Consider the following 16,311-nt stretch of genomic DNA (forward strand, 5'->3'; position numbering starts at 1 on the left):
CCTAGAACAAGATGATGAAAATGACAAACTACCGTACTAATTAATTAATAGCCAAACTAAACTAGATTATCTTAATTAGAAAGACAATCGAGTGGACGAGAATCGGGAAGGTCCAATTACAACGCAAGACATCGAATGCTTTGAGTTATGTGAAAACGAGCATTCCGATCCGCAAACAAATTGATAAATTATGCTTAATTAATTTCCGGGTTAAAGCCGCAAACTGGAAATGTAGAAAATGCTACGAGTATTTTAAATTAGTATGAAACCGAGGTTTGTGTAGTACATAGTTGATGCATTAATGTTTATTCTCTCTACTATGTAATGATATTAATATGCTATTAATTAAACCAAAAAAAACCGACCAATCGAAGCATGGAAATTAAAATATCTTTTGATTGGTTAGAAAATGAATTAAAGATTCCATATAACTGGTTTTAATTGCCGCCAAAAGAATGGGAAAAGAGGAATTAAACAATTCGGATGTAAACAAACGGTCTGCATAGTTGTAGTACACTTGCACTCCAAGGTAACGCAACAAGGTCGACGTACGCAATTAAGAATCATTTGGGTGTCTTCTATTTGGCCATCTTCCACCGTCCTTCCACTCACATCTCTAAACTATTTTATTTTTTTTTGTCTTATGAATTTAATTAGCAATGTATATATGTTTAAGAGCTTTGTATGCTAACTTGACCTTGTTCGTTTAAATTCAAGTTTAGAGTTCGTAATGTTTAGTAATTGAGATTAAATTCAATTTATTAAAAATTGATAAATTCTCTAGATGCAAACTCTAGCTCGCTCGCGCGGCTTAAGGTAGACTTAATCAGCTTAATTTAGCATACGTACATGCATACATGTCTACCTTACCAAGAGTACATATGTACGTGTCATACAAAAAGTAAATACATCTGTCATACGCACACATACATACATTTTTGTCATACATGCACAAATACATATACGCACACATGTTAGGCTATCTTCAATGGGGTGTCTTTTGGTGCCCTTAGGAGCTCTTGGTTGCCCTTGAATATCTTTTGCCGTTGAAACTTATCCAAAACTAAAGATCTTTTTAAGGATGTCTTTATCTAAGACCATGTCCTTACTTATCCTTATGTAATATATTTTTGTCTTTAGTTTGAGGTAAAATGGTATATACGGATATGGAAGGATATGTAAGGATGTTTATATGATTGGAGATAAAATTATAAGATTTGAAAATTTTATAAGGATGTGTATTGATTTGTAAAGATGTGATGTGGCAGCTCTAGAACGCCTAAAGACATCCTTAACATTGAAAATAGCCTTATATGATAAAGATTTTTGAGTGTTTTCATGCATATTGTTCTCATTTGATTGAAACTGTATTGCATTGTATGATATGATTATATGTATGTTTGTATCGTATGTATTATATAATCCCTCCGTCCCATATTAAATGTCCAATTTTGACTTTTCAAGTATTATGCTTTAAACTTTGACTGTAAAACTATTTGTCTATATTATATAACATTTCACATAAAATATATGGACGGATTGAGTTTTCAATGTACTTTTCATTGATATAACTTTCGTCAACTATCATATAACACCAAAAAAGATATTAATAGTCAAAGTTGTAAACAGAAGACTTGACAAGTCAAAATTGGACATTTAATATGGGACGGAGGGAGTATATGATTATATATGTTTGTTTGCATGTGTATATATGTTTGTACTATATGTATCTTATGATAAGTATATATGTGTATACTGTATCGTATTGAGGTCTTAAGTTCAATTCTCTCGGGCGTGAAATTTACAGGCTTTAGGTTTCATGGGCCTTCGTGGAGCATTTACCGGGTGGGGCGAGGGGGGGGGGGAAAGGAATCGGGTAGGTCCACGGTATCCAGTCCGGATACCCGTGATCCAGCTCTTGCTATTCTAAATATATATATGTGTGTGTGTGTGTGTGTGTGTTTATGTATTTTTTTAGGGATTAGTACATTACAATGTAAGCAACTTTATACTAATTGTCATAGTATGTATCAAACTTTAATCTTGTGTATTATATGTAATGAACTTTCAAATCATATGCAGCGTATGTACTTGTGTATATGGCGGCAACCATATAAGCTGCCATTTGTAAGAGGGATTAGTATTTTAGAATGTAAACAACTTTATACGAATTATCATCGTGTGTATCGAACTTCAATCTCGTGTATTGTATGTAATAAACTTTCAAATCCTGTGCATTGTATGTATTCGACCAATCAAAAAATTACAAGTGATATCTTTAAATTTTGCCACATATATATACCCGGATACATATAATGCACAAGATTTAAAAGTTCATTACATACAATGCACGATATTGAAGTTCGATATACACTATGACAATTTGTGTAAAGTTGTTTACATTCTAAAATACTAATTCAATTCCTTTGTAAGATATGCACAAGATCTGAATATTCATTACATACAATGTACATAATTAAAGTTTGATACACAATATAATAATTCGTTTAAAGTTGTTTGCATTCTGAGATCGATACTATAATCCCTATTTTTGTATTGTAAGTCTTATATATATTGTAAGTGTTGTATTGTACTCTCTATGTATACTGTATGAATACATATTAGCACATTAAACATATGAATATACAATTAGAGATCCCAAATTATATATACTGTAATTGGTTTTAGCTGCCACCAAGACAATGGGAAAATGAGATATAAACAAAGAGTTTGAAAAGTTGTAAACTTGTACTCGGAGGTAACCCAACAAGCAGAAAAGCATCCATTGGGTACCCGTCTATTTGGCCTCCTTCCACCGTCCCTCCACTTACATTTAGAATTTTTGTTTTATTTGTCTTATGAACTCGAGGGTGTTATGTAACTGTAAATAGACAAATCTATTAGAAACAAGGAATAATATATCTTCTAATACGTACAATGTACAAAGGGTTTAATTATGGTTGCAAACCATACGTTCAGTATATTTATTTTGTGTTGATTACGAGAAAGGTAAATTAGTTGCTACCCCATGTTTGTTTTGATGTACCCTTCAACTTAGCAAAATTAAAGCCTGAAATCATATCATGGAGAAGAACAAGCTCTTCTCTCACAATTGGATCACAAATATGAATAAAATCATTACAAAATTAGTTGGCTTAATTGGATCTCAAATCCTTAATTATTCTTATACTATAATTAATTGTATCTATATAAAATCTTTTCTAGCCACTTGTTAGTATTTTTTATTTAAAATGAAAAATGTTAGATATTAATGATTCACACGTACTCTAACGATATATTACTCTGTCGTTCAAAAATATAATTCAACAAAGTTAAGCTTGATTATAGTAAGTTAAGCTTGAATTCAGTTTGATAATTTGTTGATGCAAATTAAATTATTGGGCTTGATTGACTTGTGCTTAATTTTGTGCATGACTATGTTCAAAATATAGGGTGTAGTATGTGCAAATGAATATTCCTCACAAAACATAATTTGAAATATTCAGTAAACCTTTATATATCTGCATAGCTAATCAATATAGATGTAGGAAATCATGGAGTTTGAGTTTCATATAACTAATTTCATAGATGGTTATAGCATCTTCTCATCGATCATGTGAATATGTAATTTAACCAAAAGGGAAATAATTCGTACACCACTAAATATTATTATTTAAGTTGTTGTGTTGTACAACACTTTAAAGCATGTTTGGTGGTGTACGACTAAAAATTGGTGGTGCACAGATCATCACCCTAACCAAAATCATGGAGTTTATTCGACACTTCGAATGAAATTGTTACTCAAATTAAAGGAACTGTAAAAATTAGCGATTTTTGATGTGGTGGATTAGTTAAGTATGTATGTTAATAGATTTTTCACATTAATTATAAAGATTCAATATTATTAATTATGTTATGTAAGGTTAACATCATTATTCTTCACAGATAGCAAAAGGATTATCAAACACCTACATGCATCTTGAGAAATAGGTAAAGATGGAAACGTATTGCTTCCTTAAAAGTAAATATTTATATTAATGCTTGGAGATTGGGTAAATATACATAGACTTTCTACTCACTACAACTAGGTCGTCATCCATCAGGAATATTGATTTACACTCATCTAGATCGATGTCCATTCCCGGTGATGATGATTTTTATTCATTTCATTATATTGATCAGTAGCGAATTGAAGCTCATGGTGGTCATGATAACCTCTAAATTAATCTATAAAACGTACTCTTTATTAGTAATACTAATTTTATGAATTTGTTTAGTTTAAAGGTAATTAGTAACTGAACAAAACATATACTTAATATCTTATACACTCAATCTTAATTACTCTTGTTACTATATCATGAATATATATTATTCGGCAACCGGCCCCTAAACTAGAGTGCAACAAAATCCATTCAGGGTTTCATAAAAATTGGTGGAACATATATTATCGACCTATCGATGGGAGGATCTTGGATGTTATTTCTTGGCCTGATCACGCGGGTTAATTAAATTCCATCTAATCGGCGCAACTTCATGTTATCTCTTTTGAGATAAGTCTATTAATTAGATAAGATGAACAAAATTAACCATACACTTGGTTGTTTTTGATCAGGCAATAACTTCTTACGACCTTGATGTTGATTCTACGAAAAGTTTTCAAAAATTATTATATCACACGCACGTATACGTACCACAACTCCTAGAAGAAACATACAAGTAATTAATTTGTAGTTAATTATAATAACTTTGCATTTTGTTATTTCAAAAAGAGAGAGACGAGTATGGAAGCCTTTCAACACGTACTATGCTACCAAAACATTCAACAAATGTTGTGGAATTATAAGAATGCAGTTTCAAGTATGATATATATATATATATAGCTCAGCCACAAGGTAAATCGCTTATATATATATATATATATATATATAGATGATTAACCAATAATACGCGGTTGGATCAAGGGGCGACAATTAGCGATGCATGCTAGGAAGAGAATGCCGGAGGAGAATCCATCGTCTTGAAGGTAAGAAGTGCTTCTCTTGAATTTGGTGGTGTTTCCTTTGTTGCATCGCAATATCGATTGCATTTGATGATGATGATGATGATGGTGACGTTGACTTTTGTCTTGTCCATTCTTTATCTTCGAAACCATCTTTAGATTTATGCGAAGCAAAAATATATATAATCTTGTTTTTGTGTGTTTTTAGAATTGAGCAAGGGATCAAAAAGAAAGTGGTGATTTTGTGCACATATAAAGTGAACAATCATAGGATACATATATGGACTACCGGACTTTATATATAGGTATGAGAACAAACATTTGACAAGTTATATATCATGTGACTCTAACATTAATATTATGTAGTATTTAAGTTACAAATTAATTTTATTTTATACTCGTACTACTTAAGTATTATTAACACAATTAAATTCTATTTATGTGATGATAGCCGTTGCTTTGCACATGAGTGCATGTTCCATTTTCATTCATTTCATAGAATATGACGTACTAAACGGTATCTCACAAACTTATATACGTGGTACCTTTTATATAAGACCAAATTTAATTTCTGAAATTTGTAACGTACGCTAGTAAAAAAATAGTAAAGTATGGAAAGGACTAAAAGATTTATTTATGAAAATCTTGATTAGTCGTCAAATCGTCACAATGTTAACATGGAAAACATAAATATATCGAGCCAATATAGATGGACAATATGATAAAATCGATCACAATTAATGATCAAACACTCAGCCTCATTTTATGAAAAGACGCAAAATGAATTATTGCTTCACTATTTAATCATTTAGTCATATACTCATATATTTACCAAAAAGCGTTTTTTGGTAGATAAACCATCTGTTTAACCTGCCTACTTACCCAACTAATGACGTCAAATATTTTTTTGTCAGACAATAACATAACTTATGTAAAAAATAAACTATCTGTAGTTGTTTGTTGAAATAAAGAAGAAAAAAAGGTAGTACAAAGACTGCAAGGTACACATAAGAATGATGATTTTCAAAACAACATGATACGTAAAATATTTTGTCGGATTTTAACATAACTTACTTTTTCTTTTGCAATGCTCAATTTTTAAGTCTAAGCATATATACAACATTCAGAAATTCATGAAAAATACCTCACAGACATGTCGTTTTGAAAAATCGAACCCTATCTTATGAAGTTGTGAGTAACATGCCAATGGGATGGTAGCTCAATACCTCAATAGTTAGGAATCGAGTTCTCCACTTTGTGGTTTCTTCTTAGGGGTTATGGGTTCAAATTCTGTCACATGCAAATGTGGTTAGTAAATTTTAGCAATGTTATATTCATCTACACGTGAGGGAGCAAACCTTCTAGAGTATTGTCATAATTCAAACCCGACATAGGTGCATTAAAAGTGAGATACTACTTTGTGTTTAACAAAAACTTCCTTTTTTTGTAATTAACAATATTTTATTTTAACTTGTTTATTGTTTGAATTAATATAAAAAACTTCAAAATTATAATAAGAAACTTTATCATTGTTCTGAATTGAGTCAACTTATTTTAGTCAATGCAAAAGCTTCACACACACTAGTGCTACTTATATTAACTACTAAAAAAAACCAAACTCTATCTATTATATCCATCCACAACTGAAGCTGAAAATGCAAACCCTCTTAAACCCTCACCCCATTTCCTTCCTTCCCCCCAAAATCCAAAACCCTAAATTCCATAACATCAAACACCAAAATTACAATTACAGCAATAATAATTTAAACCCAATTTCCACTAGCAAATTCACCACCAATGCATTCCAAGCAGACGAATTTCCAGTGGATGAAGAATTCATCCAGAAGTTCGGCCCGAAAGACGTGGAAACAGAAGACGAAGCTCGTCGTCGCAACTGGGTCGAAGGCGGATGGGCACCATGGGAAGAAATCTTGACCCCAGAAGCCGATTTTGCCCGGAAATCGTTAAACGAAGGGGAAGAAGTCCAGCTTGAAAACCCAGAATCAATTGAAGCATTTAAAATGTTGAGACCAAGTTACAGAAAGAAGAAAATGGAAGAATTGGGGTTAACGGAAGACGAATTTTACGCGAAACAGTTTGAGATTAAAGGAGAGATACCTGACCCGTTGATAACGGGCTGGGCTGGCCCTTTGGTTGTTCGACATGTTCCGCCGAGAGATTGGCCGCCGAGAGGGTGGGAAGTGGATAGGAAGGAGCTGGAGTTTATCAGAGAAGCGCATAAGTTTTCGGCCCGAATTGATTTGGATCAAGTACTGAATGAGGCAAAAAGTGATGTTGATGGGTTGTGTTTGGATAGATATAAGATGTTTTTGAAACAGTATAATGAATGGGTTGATGCTAATAGAGATAGATTAGAAGAAGAATCTTACAAGGTTTATTTCATTTACTCTATTTGTTTTTTTAATATGTGATTTCGGTATCTTTAGTATGTTTCTGTTTAGAATTTAGGCATAATGATACATTAGGTGTTATAATTCTGAAACGCAATTATCCGCACACATATACGTATATCTACAATTTGTCTATAATGGAATTACAAGTTTATAGTTTATAAAAGGTTGTGACTTTAAGCATATGGTTATCAAGTTATCTGATTCTGACTATTTAGTTTGTTGAAATTCACATCCAAAAGCCCCCAATTTTTCATTGATTGATGGTTATCTACTAATATAATTCGTGATGTTTTTGCAGTATGATCAAGATTATTATCCCGGTAGGAGGAAAAGAGGGAAAGATTATAAGGAAGAAATGGTAAGACTTATTTTGTGGTTTCAATTGGAATAATATAATATGGATGATGTTATAGTTACTTAATCGTTAACCTTCTTCTTTCTCTGCAGTATGAGCTACCATTTTACTACCCGGGACAGGTACATATTGTTGCTCTATAATTCTTGTTGTTTTCCAACTTCTTAGACTTTCGACTTTATCTCAAGTTTTTCTCCGTGACGGAGTTAATGGAATTTGCCGTTTTTTGGTAGAAAGATTATATTTCACATTATAGGATTAGTTGTGAGCAACGATAATTAATTACAACTTTCTTTATGCAGATTTGTGTTGGTAAAGTTACTACATTGCATCTTTATCAAGGAGCTTTTGTTGACATTGGAGGTGTACATGATGGGTGAGCACTTCTCTTTGTAATCTTATGTGAGACAATTGAATTCTTCACTCACTTGGAGTGTGTGTGACATTTTTTATAAATTTGCATACTAGGCAATATCCCATTTGTCCAAAATACAGGATGAATCTTGTTAGTTATTCTAATAATTTGGTTGTTATTCATCTTAGAGGAATCAATTTTAATCCGTTCATTGGATTGTTAACCAATTTGGGTTATAATCTATTGCTAATAAGTCAGTGGGTGTCTCTTTTTTAATGTCAAGAAAGTTGCATCCGTCATTATCAATGTAAATCATATCTGATATGCTAGTCATACATGCGGATCAGGAAAAAAGACACAAAGGTTGGGTTAGGCAACCTGACCAAACCCAATTTGATTGTCTTAAAATGTCACCCATTTTCACCTGTAAAACAAGCCATCTGACCCACCCATTTTCAGGCCTATAGCTATCCTACTCCTCAGTGCATTTCTTTCATACAGTTTAAATTCTTTAGATATTATACAATGAGGCTGATTCTCGTATTTTTAACTTTATGCTCCATTGTCATTTCAGGTGGGTTCCCATCAAACGTAACGATTGGTTTTGGATTCGACATCATATAAAAGTTGGTATGCATGTCATTGTTGAAATATTGGTAAGTCATGACTTCGCAATTTCCTAAAACCTTCATCCCTCTATTGCATTTTAAAATACTGTATGGATTCCCGTGCTCAGAATATATCTATGTTGCAGGCAAAACGAGATCCTTACCGTTTCCGGTTTCCTATCGAGATGCGTTTTGTTGATCCTAATATTGACCACCTTATGTATGCATAATTCTTATTTTGAATCTATATTTTTATAGTAGTTAGGTGGCAGTTTCAATTCACTTACATATAAATAGGTCGATTTGATTATCTTTTATCTCTAATGGAAATCGTGCCTTGGACTTTCTACATGCAGTTTTAAAAGATTCGACTACCCGCCAATTTTCCATCGTGAAGAAGACACTAATATGGATGAGTTGAGTGTAAGTATCTGTCTTTTTTGGTAGTGGACTACTATTGTCCTTATCTTAATTGTTTCTCATGTTATATGCATATGTGGGTTGTCTGTGACATTACAGGCATATGTATGATAAATTGGTCCTTTATAATCCATTGACGTACTTATCATACTTTTTTTACCAGCGTGATAGTCGAAGGCCTCCTGTTTCTAGAGATGATCCAGGAATCAAGGTGGAGGAGGAACCTCTTATTTGTAATCACCCTTATGTTAATACGGTATTCTCTCTTCTATATATGGTTCGAGTATTTCTGCTTAACATTGTTAAATTTCACATGTTAGTCCCTTGTAAACACACATAAAGTGCAAGATAATGATGGAGCCTGAAAATATCTGAAAGTGCGAAGGGGGGAAAAGTCTTCAATTTATGTTTTCATTATAAAATTGGTAAAAAAAAAAGGTAAAATTATATTGTTACAAGGGGTAAAAGATGATTACACTTGCTATAAAAGGTAAAATGATAAACTAGGTTGCTATTCCAGCTTTTAACCTTTAATAAACAATTTGACTAATCTAAATATCTGGTATATCGTTCTATGCTGTGGACCAAATCAGTATCTTGTAACGGGACTCTTTAGATCTGCCAAATATATAAATGTGGTGTTCATCTTGGGACATGCCAGATTGGAAATTGTTTATGGCATGGGGAGCATTACTGAAACTACACAGTAACAACATGGTAGTTGTTACAGAAGTCATGTTCTTGGTTTATACCTAACTCTCGGGAAATTGGGGTTTTGTCCGATAATCGTGTTGTTGTGGTGCTACGAAATGGCGATTTATCGTATAGAAGAATGGATCCGCGGACCTATTGATTGATCATAGATGCAAACCGATTGACCGCTACCATTTGATTTTTTTCAATTTATTTTGTGTGGCCTTTTTTTATATTTGGTGAAATTAAGAGGTGCTTATGGGCACATTTACGATAGAATGATAACGGGACTTACAAATTTGAGAAGATTGAAAAATGTTACAAATGAAACATATGGATATCTTTCAGAACATAAAGATATATGAAAACAATAACCAATAAAATGACTATCTTGGCATCTTTGGTAGTTAATAGTACTCGCACTCTTGATTTGGGTTTCTTTTTACCAGATATTCACTTCAATTTACTTTACAGTTATGGCAAATACATGTTGCTGAACAATTGATTATGGATGATATGGAAATGAATCCTGATAAATATGAGGGTAAGAAATTGTCCGAGTTAACTGATGAAGAGGAGTTTGATGAAGAAAATAGTGTTCAATATACCCAAGATTATTACAAAGAAAGTTTGCTTCCCAAAAGGATTGTGGTGAGTACCCTTCATTTGGTGCCTACTTTACTTTGTAGATTATCATTAACTGACATTAACCCTTACATGAATCAGAACGTTAGCATCAAAGATCTCGACTTGGAAGCTGCATTTGCAGAGCGCCAGGTGGGTATTCTTATTTTTATGTTTTTTGGCGTCACAATTATTTTCAGCTTGTCATCAGCCTTTTGAAATTGGTAAAATAATCAGCTCTAGAGTTTGAATTTGCTCCTGATTATTTCAGGAGTTTTGGATAATCAGTTTTAATAGGTGGAAGGATAAAATAGAATTACATAGTCGCCCCGTATTTGCTAACCAAATTTGATAGACTTGTCTGCCATTTCACCAAAAAACTGCTCTTCTTTTCTAAAAAGTAAAAATCAATTGGCCTTCTTGGTCACTTTATTCATTAGCTCCATACATACTCAACATCTGTCAAATAAGCACATCCAAGCACTAGTTCTACAACCTGTCTCGTTGTCAAATATATAATTTTAATTATTCATTTTTATATAAAAACTTTCAACGCACATCCAACCACCCTTGCTTTATGACTTTTTATATCAAAGAGTTGGCATTTGGCTCTAACATATATTTTGGCACAGCATCATAATGAATTGAAAATAAAAGCAATGGAAGGAGGCGCAACTTCGTACAAAATAGATAAATTGAGGCGTAATCACGAAATGGATGAATACGATTTAGTTCATTGGCGTCGGTCAGTCGAGGAAAGAGAAGCTTTACTTAGAGATATAAGCTGGTACTGCACTTCAAACATTAACTTCAATAAGTATAGTTAATGACTTAATTCAATAACATTTTGTAACTTATTGTAAATTCTTGCAGCCGTAGAGCACTTGGTCTGCCGTTAGAGGAGCCAGGGAGATACCATGATCCGAACACCGTTGCGAAAGACAAATATGACCCTGAAAACCCACTTTATAGATACGATTACTGGGGTGAGCCAAAGAGTTCGGAAAAGACTAAGCAAAACCGATTGAGAGATTTCCATAACAAAGGCATTATAGGTAGGGGAATGGTTTGGTATGAATCATCGTATGAAGAGACAATGAATAATCAGGATGAAACACAAGTCAATGAGATCTCGCAGACAGAGGAAGACGAAGATGATGAGGTAGATGATATTATATACGAAATTGTTTCTGAGCCACAGCCTGAAGTGAATGGGGTTCAGACTAATGTATTTTCAGATGATTATGATTAAGTTGCCCGTATTGTTCACTTGTTGTATGTACAGATGAAAGGTGTTTGTTGAACATTAGAGTGTCTCCACGAGCATTTTTGAACGTTATTGGCGGATTTAGATATTTTTACTAGTTTTATCAATATTATAGTTGGTGCATTTTCTTTTAACAGAGCTTTGCTGAACATGCCAAATAGTTGCATTAAGTACAACCATAAGTGGTATATTGCAAGAAATAAACTCATTTCAATTATATCATTTGGTTCTCATAATCTTCCATCATTTAGTGTTTGTAATTTAAATAAAATCGTCTTTTTAGTGTTTTATACCAATACTAATTTGTTGAGCATGTTAGCCATACGAGCATGGTACCCGCGCAATGTGGCGACGGTGTGGAAGGCGGTCTAGTGGTGTCGGTGATGGTACTATTGGTGGTGGCGGCGGTGTCAAGTGGTGTAGGTTAATGTAATTGTGTTTGTGGAAATTTTTTTAAGATAAGGGTTTAAAGTGTTAATTATTAAAATAAAGATTTAGAATGTATATTATAATTAATTAAGGACAAAACATAAAAAATCAAAAGTAATTTTGGTAATTCAAAGATAGAATTACCTAAAATAAAAATGGTCATTTCCTTTATAAGGGATTAAAAATTAATCTGTTTATGATTCTTCCTATTTAACCTTGTTTTATGTTAGACTGGTGTCATATTGAAAATGTGCCACTCTTGATCAAATCACCTACCATTTGAAATTTATTTAAGCTCGACTCAAATTACTTAAAATGGAAAGCATTTGTTTTCACAAGAATGGACTCCAACTTATTTAAGCTCTGACTCAAATGAGCTTTTAATGAGTCGAACTTGAATAACTTGTGAGTATCTCGACTTAATTGTTTAGAACCCTAGTTAGTGTAACCTTTTATTGGGATTGGACGAGCTTCAACAGAAACCAGTCAAATACAATATCTTCCATTGAAAAAAATCCAATCCAACCAACCCCAACCTATATAGTTAGCACCTTGCGATATCCTTGCCAAATCTAGCAAAAATGTTAATTGTCACCCCTTTTTTAGCAAAGCCTAAAAGTTATTTGCATATATAGATATTAACAAAAATGAAATATAAAGATGGGCGTAAAGTGGCAGTTCAAAATCTGGTAAAACACCAAATATATTGTGAATTATTGTAGTGCAAGGTCGTCAGAAAATGGGGAAATTTCCATTTAAGCTAGGCTTTAATTAATTAATTAATAAATGGAGTCAAAGAGCCATCACCATCGATCTTCTCGGTATTGTTGCAGGTACCAGTAATCATTTTTCGATCATGAAGATCAGTTGAATTAAATTTACCAAGAGATATATATATATATATATATTTGCCTTGATATATACCTATCGGCTCGCCTTGCTCATAGTTACATTTACAAATCAATACCATTTTCAAACTTGCCAATAATTAATTACCTAGCTAGAGAAGTCGATACTGCCAGATCGAATACGTACCATATGGCAATATTTACCATATGTATTATCGAATAACTCAAAATCGATCGGCCTGGTATCTGGTTCACCTGCCACATATATAATACAGGAAAATCGTGCTACCTAAATTAGCATGACCCATGCGCTTTTCCGTCTATTTAATCTTTCATCAACATCTTTCTTTCTCATCACATGGGCTCTTAATATTAATATATGTTTGAGTGACCACCCAATGAACTTTTTAAGTTTATATATTTTTTCAAAGTTAAAATTTTTATGCAACAGAAAATATCTGGTAGTCATACAAATATATATATATATATACACCTCGATCAAGTATAGTACTAATTAATAATTAATCGAGCTAGCTAGGTCTAATTATAAACAATATCATCTACCTGCGTATGTACATGTATTAATTATTACACATCCAATCTGGTAGGTATTACCAACACAACTTATAATTATTGAATGCTCAATAAACAGGTCTCAATCCATAAATCAACAACATATATATATATAGTACAGAAGAGAACACTGAATTGCATTTTGCCACAAGCAAAATATTTTACCATGTATAATATAACCATGCATATTTTAAGGGTCACTTGAAACATATGTATTACTAGTAATTAATTGTACGTTTGATTTGCACACTTCACTTGTTTTATACATCACTCTCTCAATACTCTTAATTAACTAGTTACTAATGAAAAGTAAATATAAAAACCTATATAGCTACGTTAATTAAAAAGGAAGTGCGTACGTAACATAATTAATTAATTTACAGTCCTAAAGACAGTGCCGCTTTAACATCCAACCGCCATGCAAAACCACCACCTTGCAACCGCCATACATCACATGGCGCCCGTGACGGTTGAAGGCGGCGAATCACCCCTTCCCATCCCCCATGTGACCTTCACCTTGCATGTGAACCCCGCCGTGTGACACACCGGCATCATAACACGATTATATTTCTTAACCACCGTGACAATCTCCGCCATGCCCTCTAAACAACCACCACCGGCCGTCATCTCTTTATACGCCTTATTCGTCCACACCACTGTATCTCTAATATCGGTGAGGAACGATGGACACGTGTCCATATCCATGTTCATCACTTGGTTTTTATCCATAACAAAGGATAGATCATCATCGTTCACCCACGTGTTTTGTAACGGATTCCATCGTCACATAAGAAATTATCTCTAACTTCTTACATTCAGTTACATAATCTGTAACGGAAAATATACGTTTGTTACGGACAGATGCTTCTGGCGATATCTGTCCGTAACAAAATGTGTGTTGCTTATTGTTGAAACTCAACAAGTTCAGCTCTGGCTTGTCCAAGAGCTGAAACTCAACAAACTCATCAGATTTAGTCACTTCATTAACTTTAGTAACTAGGGACGCCAGATCAGATTTCTCACTTGATATACTTTTTATCAGTGAGTTTTCTTTTCGATCCGGTGTCTCTGGCATCAAAGATAGTGTCACAACCTTCATCTCCGGTTCTCCAGTACTGCCAGGAGTACATGGAGATGAAGATTTTGACACTTTACGCTTCTTCAAACCATTGTTGGTTTTTGTTTCTTTCTTTGATTTATTGGTAGCACTCCTAACATATTTCCTTTTACGTCGTTGAGGTTGACCGTGAGTGTCTCTATTCTCGACCGTGGAGCAACTAGAAGTACCGGATCCAGAAGCCATCGGTTTCGGCGCAATTGGTCGAAACTTAAGCATTATTTTATCAACGTTTGACATACCATAGAACAACTTATTACTAGCACCACCACCTCCGTTGTTGCCGGTGTACCTAGCAATACAACAACCACCACCTCTATAACTATCCATCTAGATATGTATCCCACGTAGTTGGTTACCGGCCACCTAGTGTTTTTTTCTCTTTACCGAATTTAGTATGTTTTGAGGCTCTTTTTAGAAGATGGTGGTGGTGTGTCGTTTGTATATAAAGGATTTACGAAGATATTCTATTTTAACTTTTACCTAAATCTTGGATATATGACTAATTTATTATATATATTTCTATTTACGTTTTAGTATGTTCCATATTAAATTATTAACACATATCGTCTTTCTATATATGTAAGTAAGTGCTCAGGGTCGTTTTTTCCGGATTTTGAACACCAATACCTCGACAGTGTATGGGGGAGGTTAAGATGTAGGCAGACCATACTTCTACCTAAGTAGAGAGGCTGCTTCCAGTTTCTACCTAAATGATAGAAAAGACCCTCCAACCATATATCTATACTACTATATAAAAATTATACTCCTTTGTTGAAAAGTTTACATTATTGAGACATGTAAAATTACCATTCTACCCTACCCTTAATGAATTAAATCACCACAAATCCTTAATATTAAATTACATCGTTAGTCCCTCATATTATAAAATATCTCTATTACCCCTTTTTAATCAAACACCTCTACATCAATTACCTACACCATTTGACGTTGCCACCACATCACCATCTGTCGTCGCCATCACACCCGCCGTCATCTCCGCCGCATTACGCGGGTACCATGCTCGTGTCATTAACAGAAATGCTAATATTTGTATCTTAATTGTTTTTCTTAAACTATTTTCGACGTATTCTCATTCTAACATTTTTATAAGTTGTAGCTCGTTTTAATTAAATCTCATTCGCAATAACGTTTGGTAGTAGCAAGTGATTCGTAAATAGTCAAAGGACACCCGGTTAGCTAGACTACTATACGTACTCTCCGAGTCACAAATTAATAACTTGCGCTTCGTAATAAAAACTCATCAGTTTATTTTGTTACGCTCTTTTGCATAGATGTACGTCTATCAAACAAATATATAATTATTGCTAGCCTATATATATTTGTAAACAATTTTTTTTTTTCTAACCATGATTTTCGTACAAATGTTAGGATGTCAATCATCCTCTAAACTTAAAAAAGCTTTACATAGTTAATTAACAGATGACGTGCATATTTCTAGTTCTTAATTAGTCGGGATATATCAAACCTCCATTCTCTCTATAAAACTTTGGCGACTCACCACTTAAATACTAGAATATCGTATACTATACTACACATTGTTGAGACTATGATATATCTACCAATAAACTAAAACAAGATTGACATA

The 16,311-nt window shown here is 33.4% G+C and overlaps 1 protein-coding gene across 1 annotated transcript; it reads left to right on the forward strand.

The window, feature by feature from the left end:
• Nucleotides 1–6,642: 6,642 nt before the first annotated feature.
• LOC122611238 (protein PLASTID TRANSCRIPTIONALLY ACTIVE 10) lies at nt 6,643–11,869 on the forward strand. The gene is made up of 12 exons (XM_043784227.1): nt 6,643–7,392; nt 7,712–7,771; nt 7,861–7,890; nt 8,071–8,144; nt 8,698–8,779; nt 8,878–8,951; nt 9,088–9,154; nt 9,315–9,407; nt 10,319–10,495; nt 10,571–10,621; nt 11,101–11,255; nt 11,342–11,869. Exons 1-12 carry the CDS (start codon nt 6,655–6,657, stop codon nt 11,718–11,720), a joined length of 1,980 nt encoding a protein of 659 aa, XP_043640162.1. The 5' UTR covers nt 6,643–6,654; the 3' UTR covers nt 11,721–11,869.
• Nucleotides 11,870–16,311: the final 4,442 nt, after the last annotated feature.

This window comes from Erigeron canadensis, chromosome 8 (genome assembly GCF_010389155.1).
Source record: "Erigeron canadensis isolate Cc75 chromosome 8, C_canadensis_v1, whole genome shotgun sequence".
In the NCBI taxonomy this organism is placed as follows: domain Eukaryota; kingdom Viridiplantae; phylum Streptophyta; class Magnoliopsida; order Asterales; family Asteraceae; genus Erigeron; species Erigeron canadensis.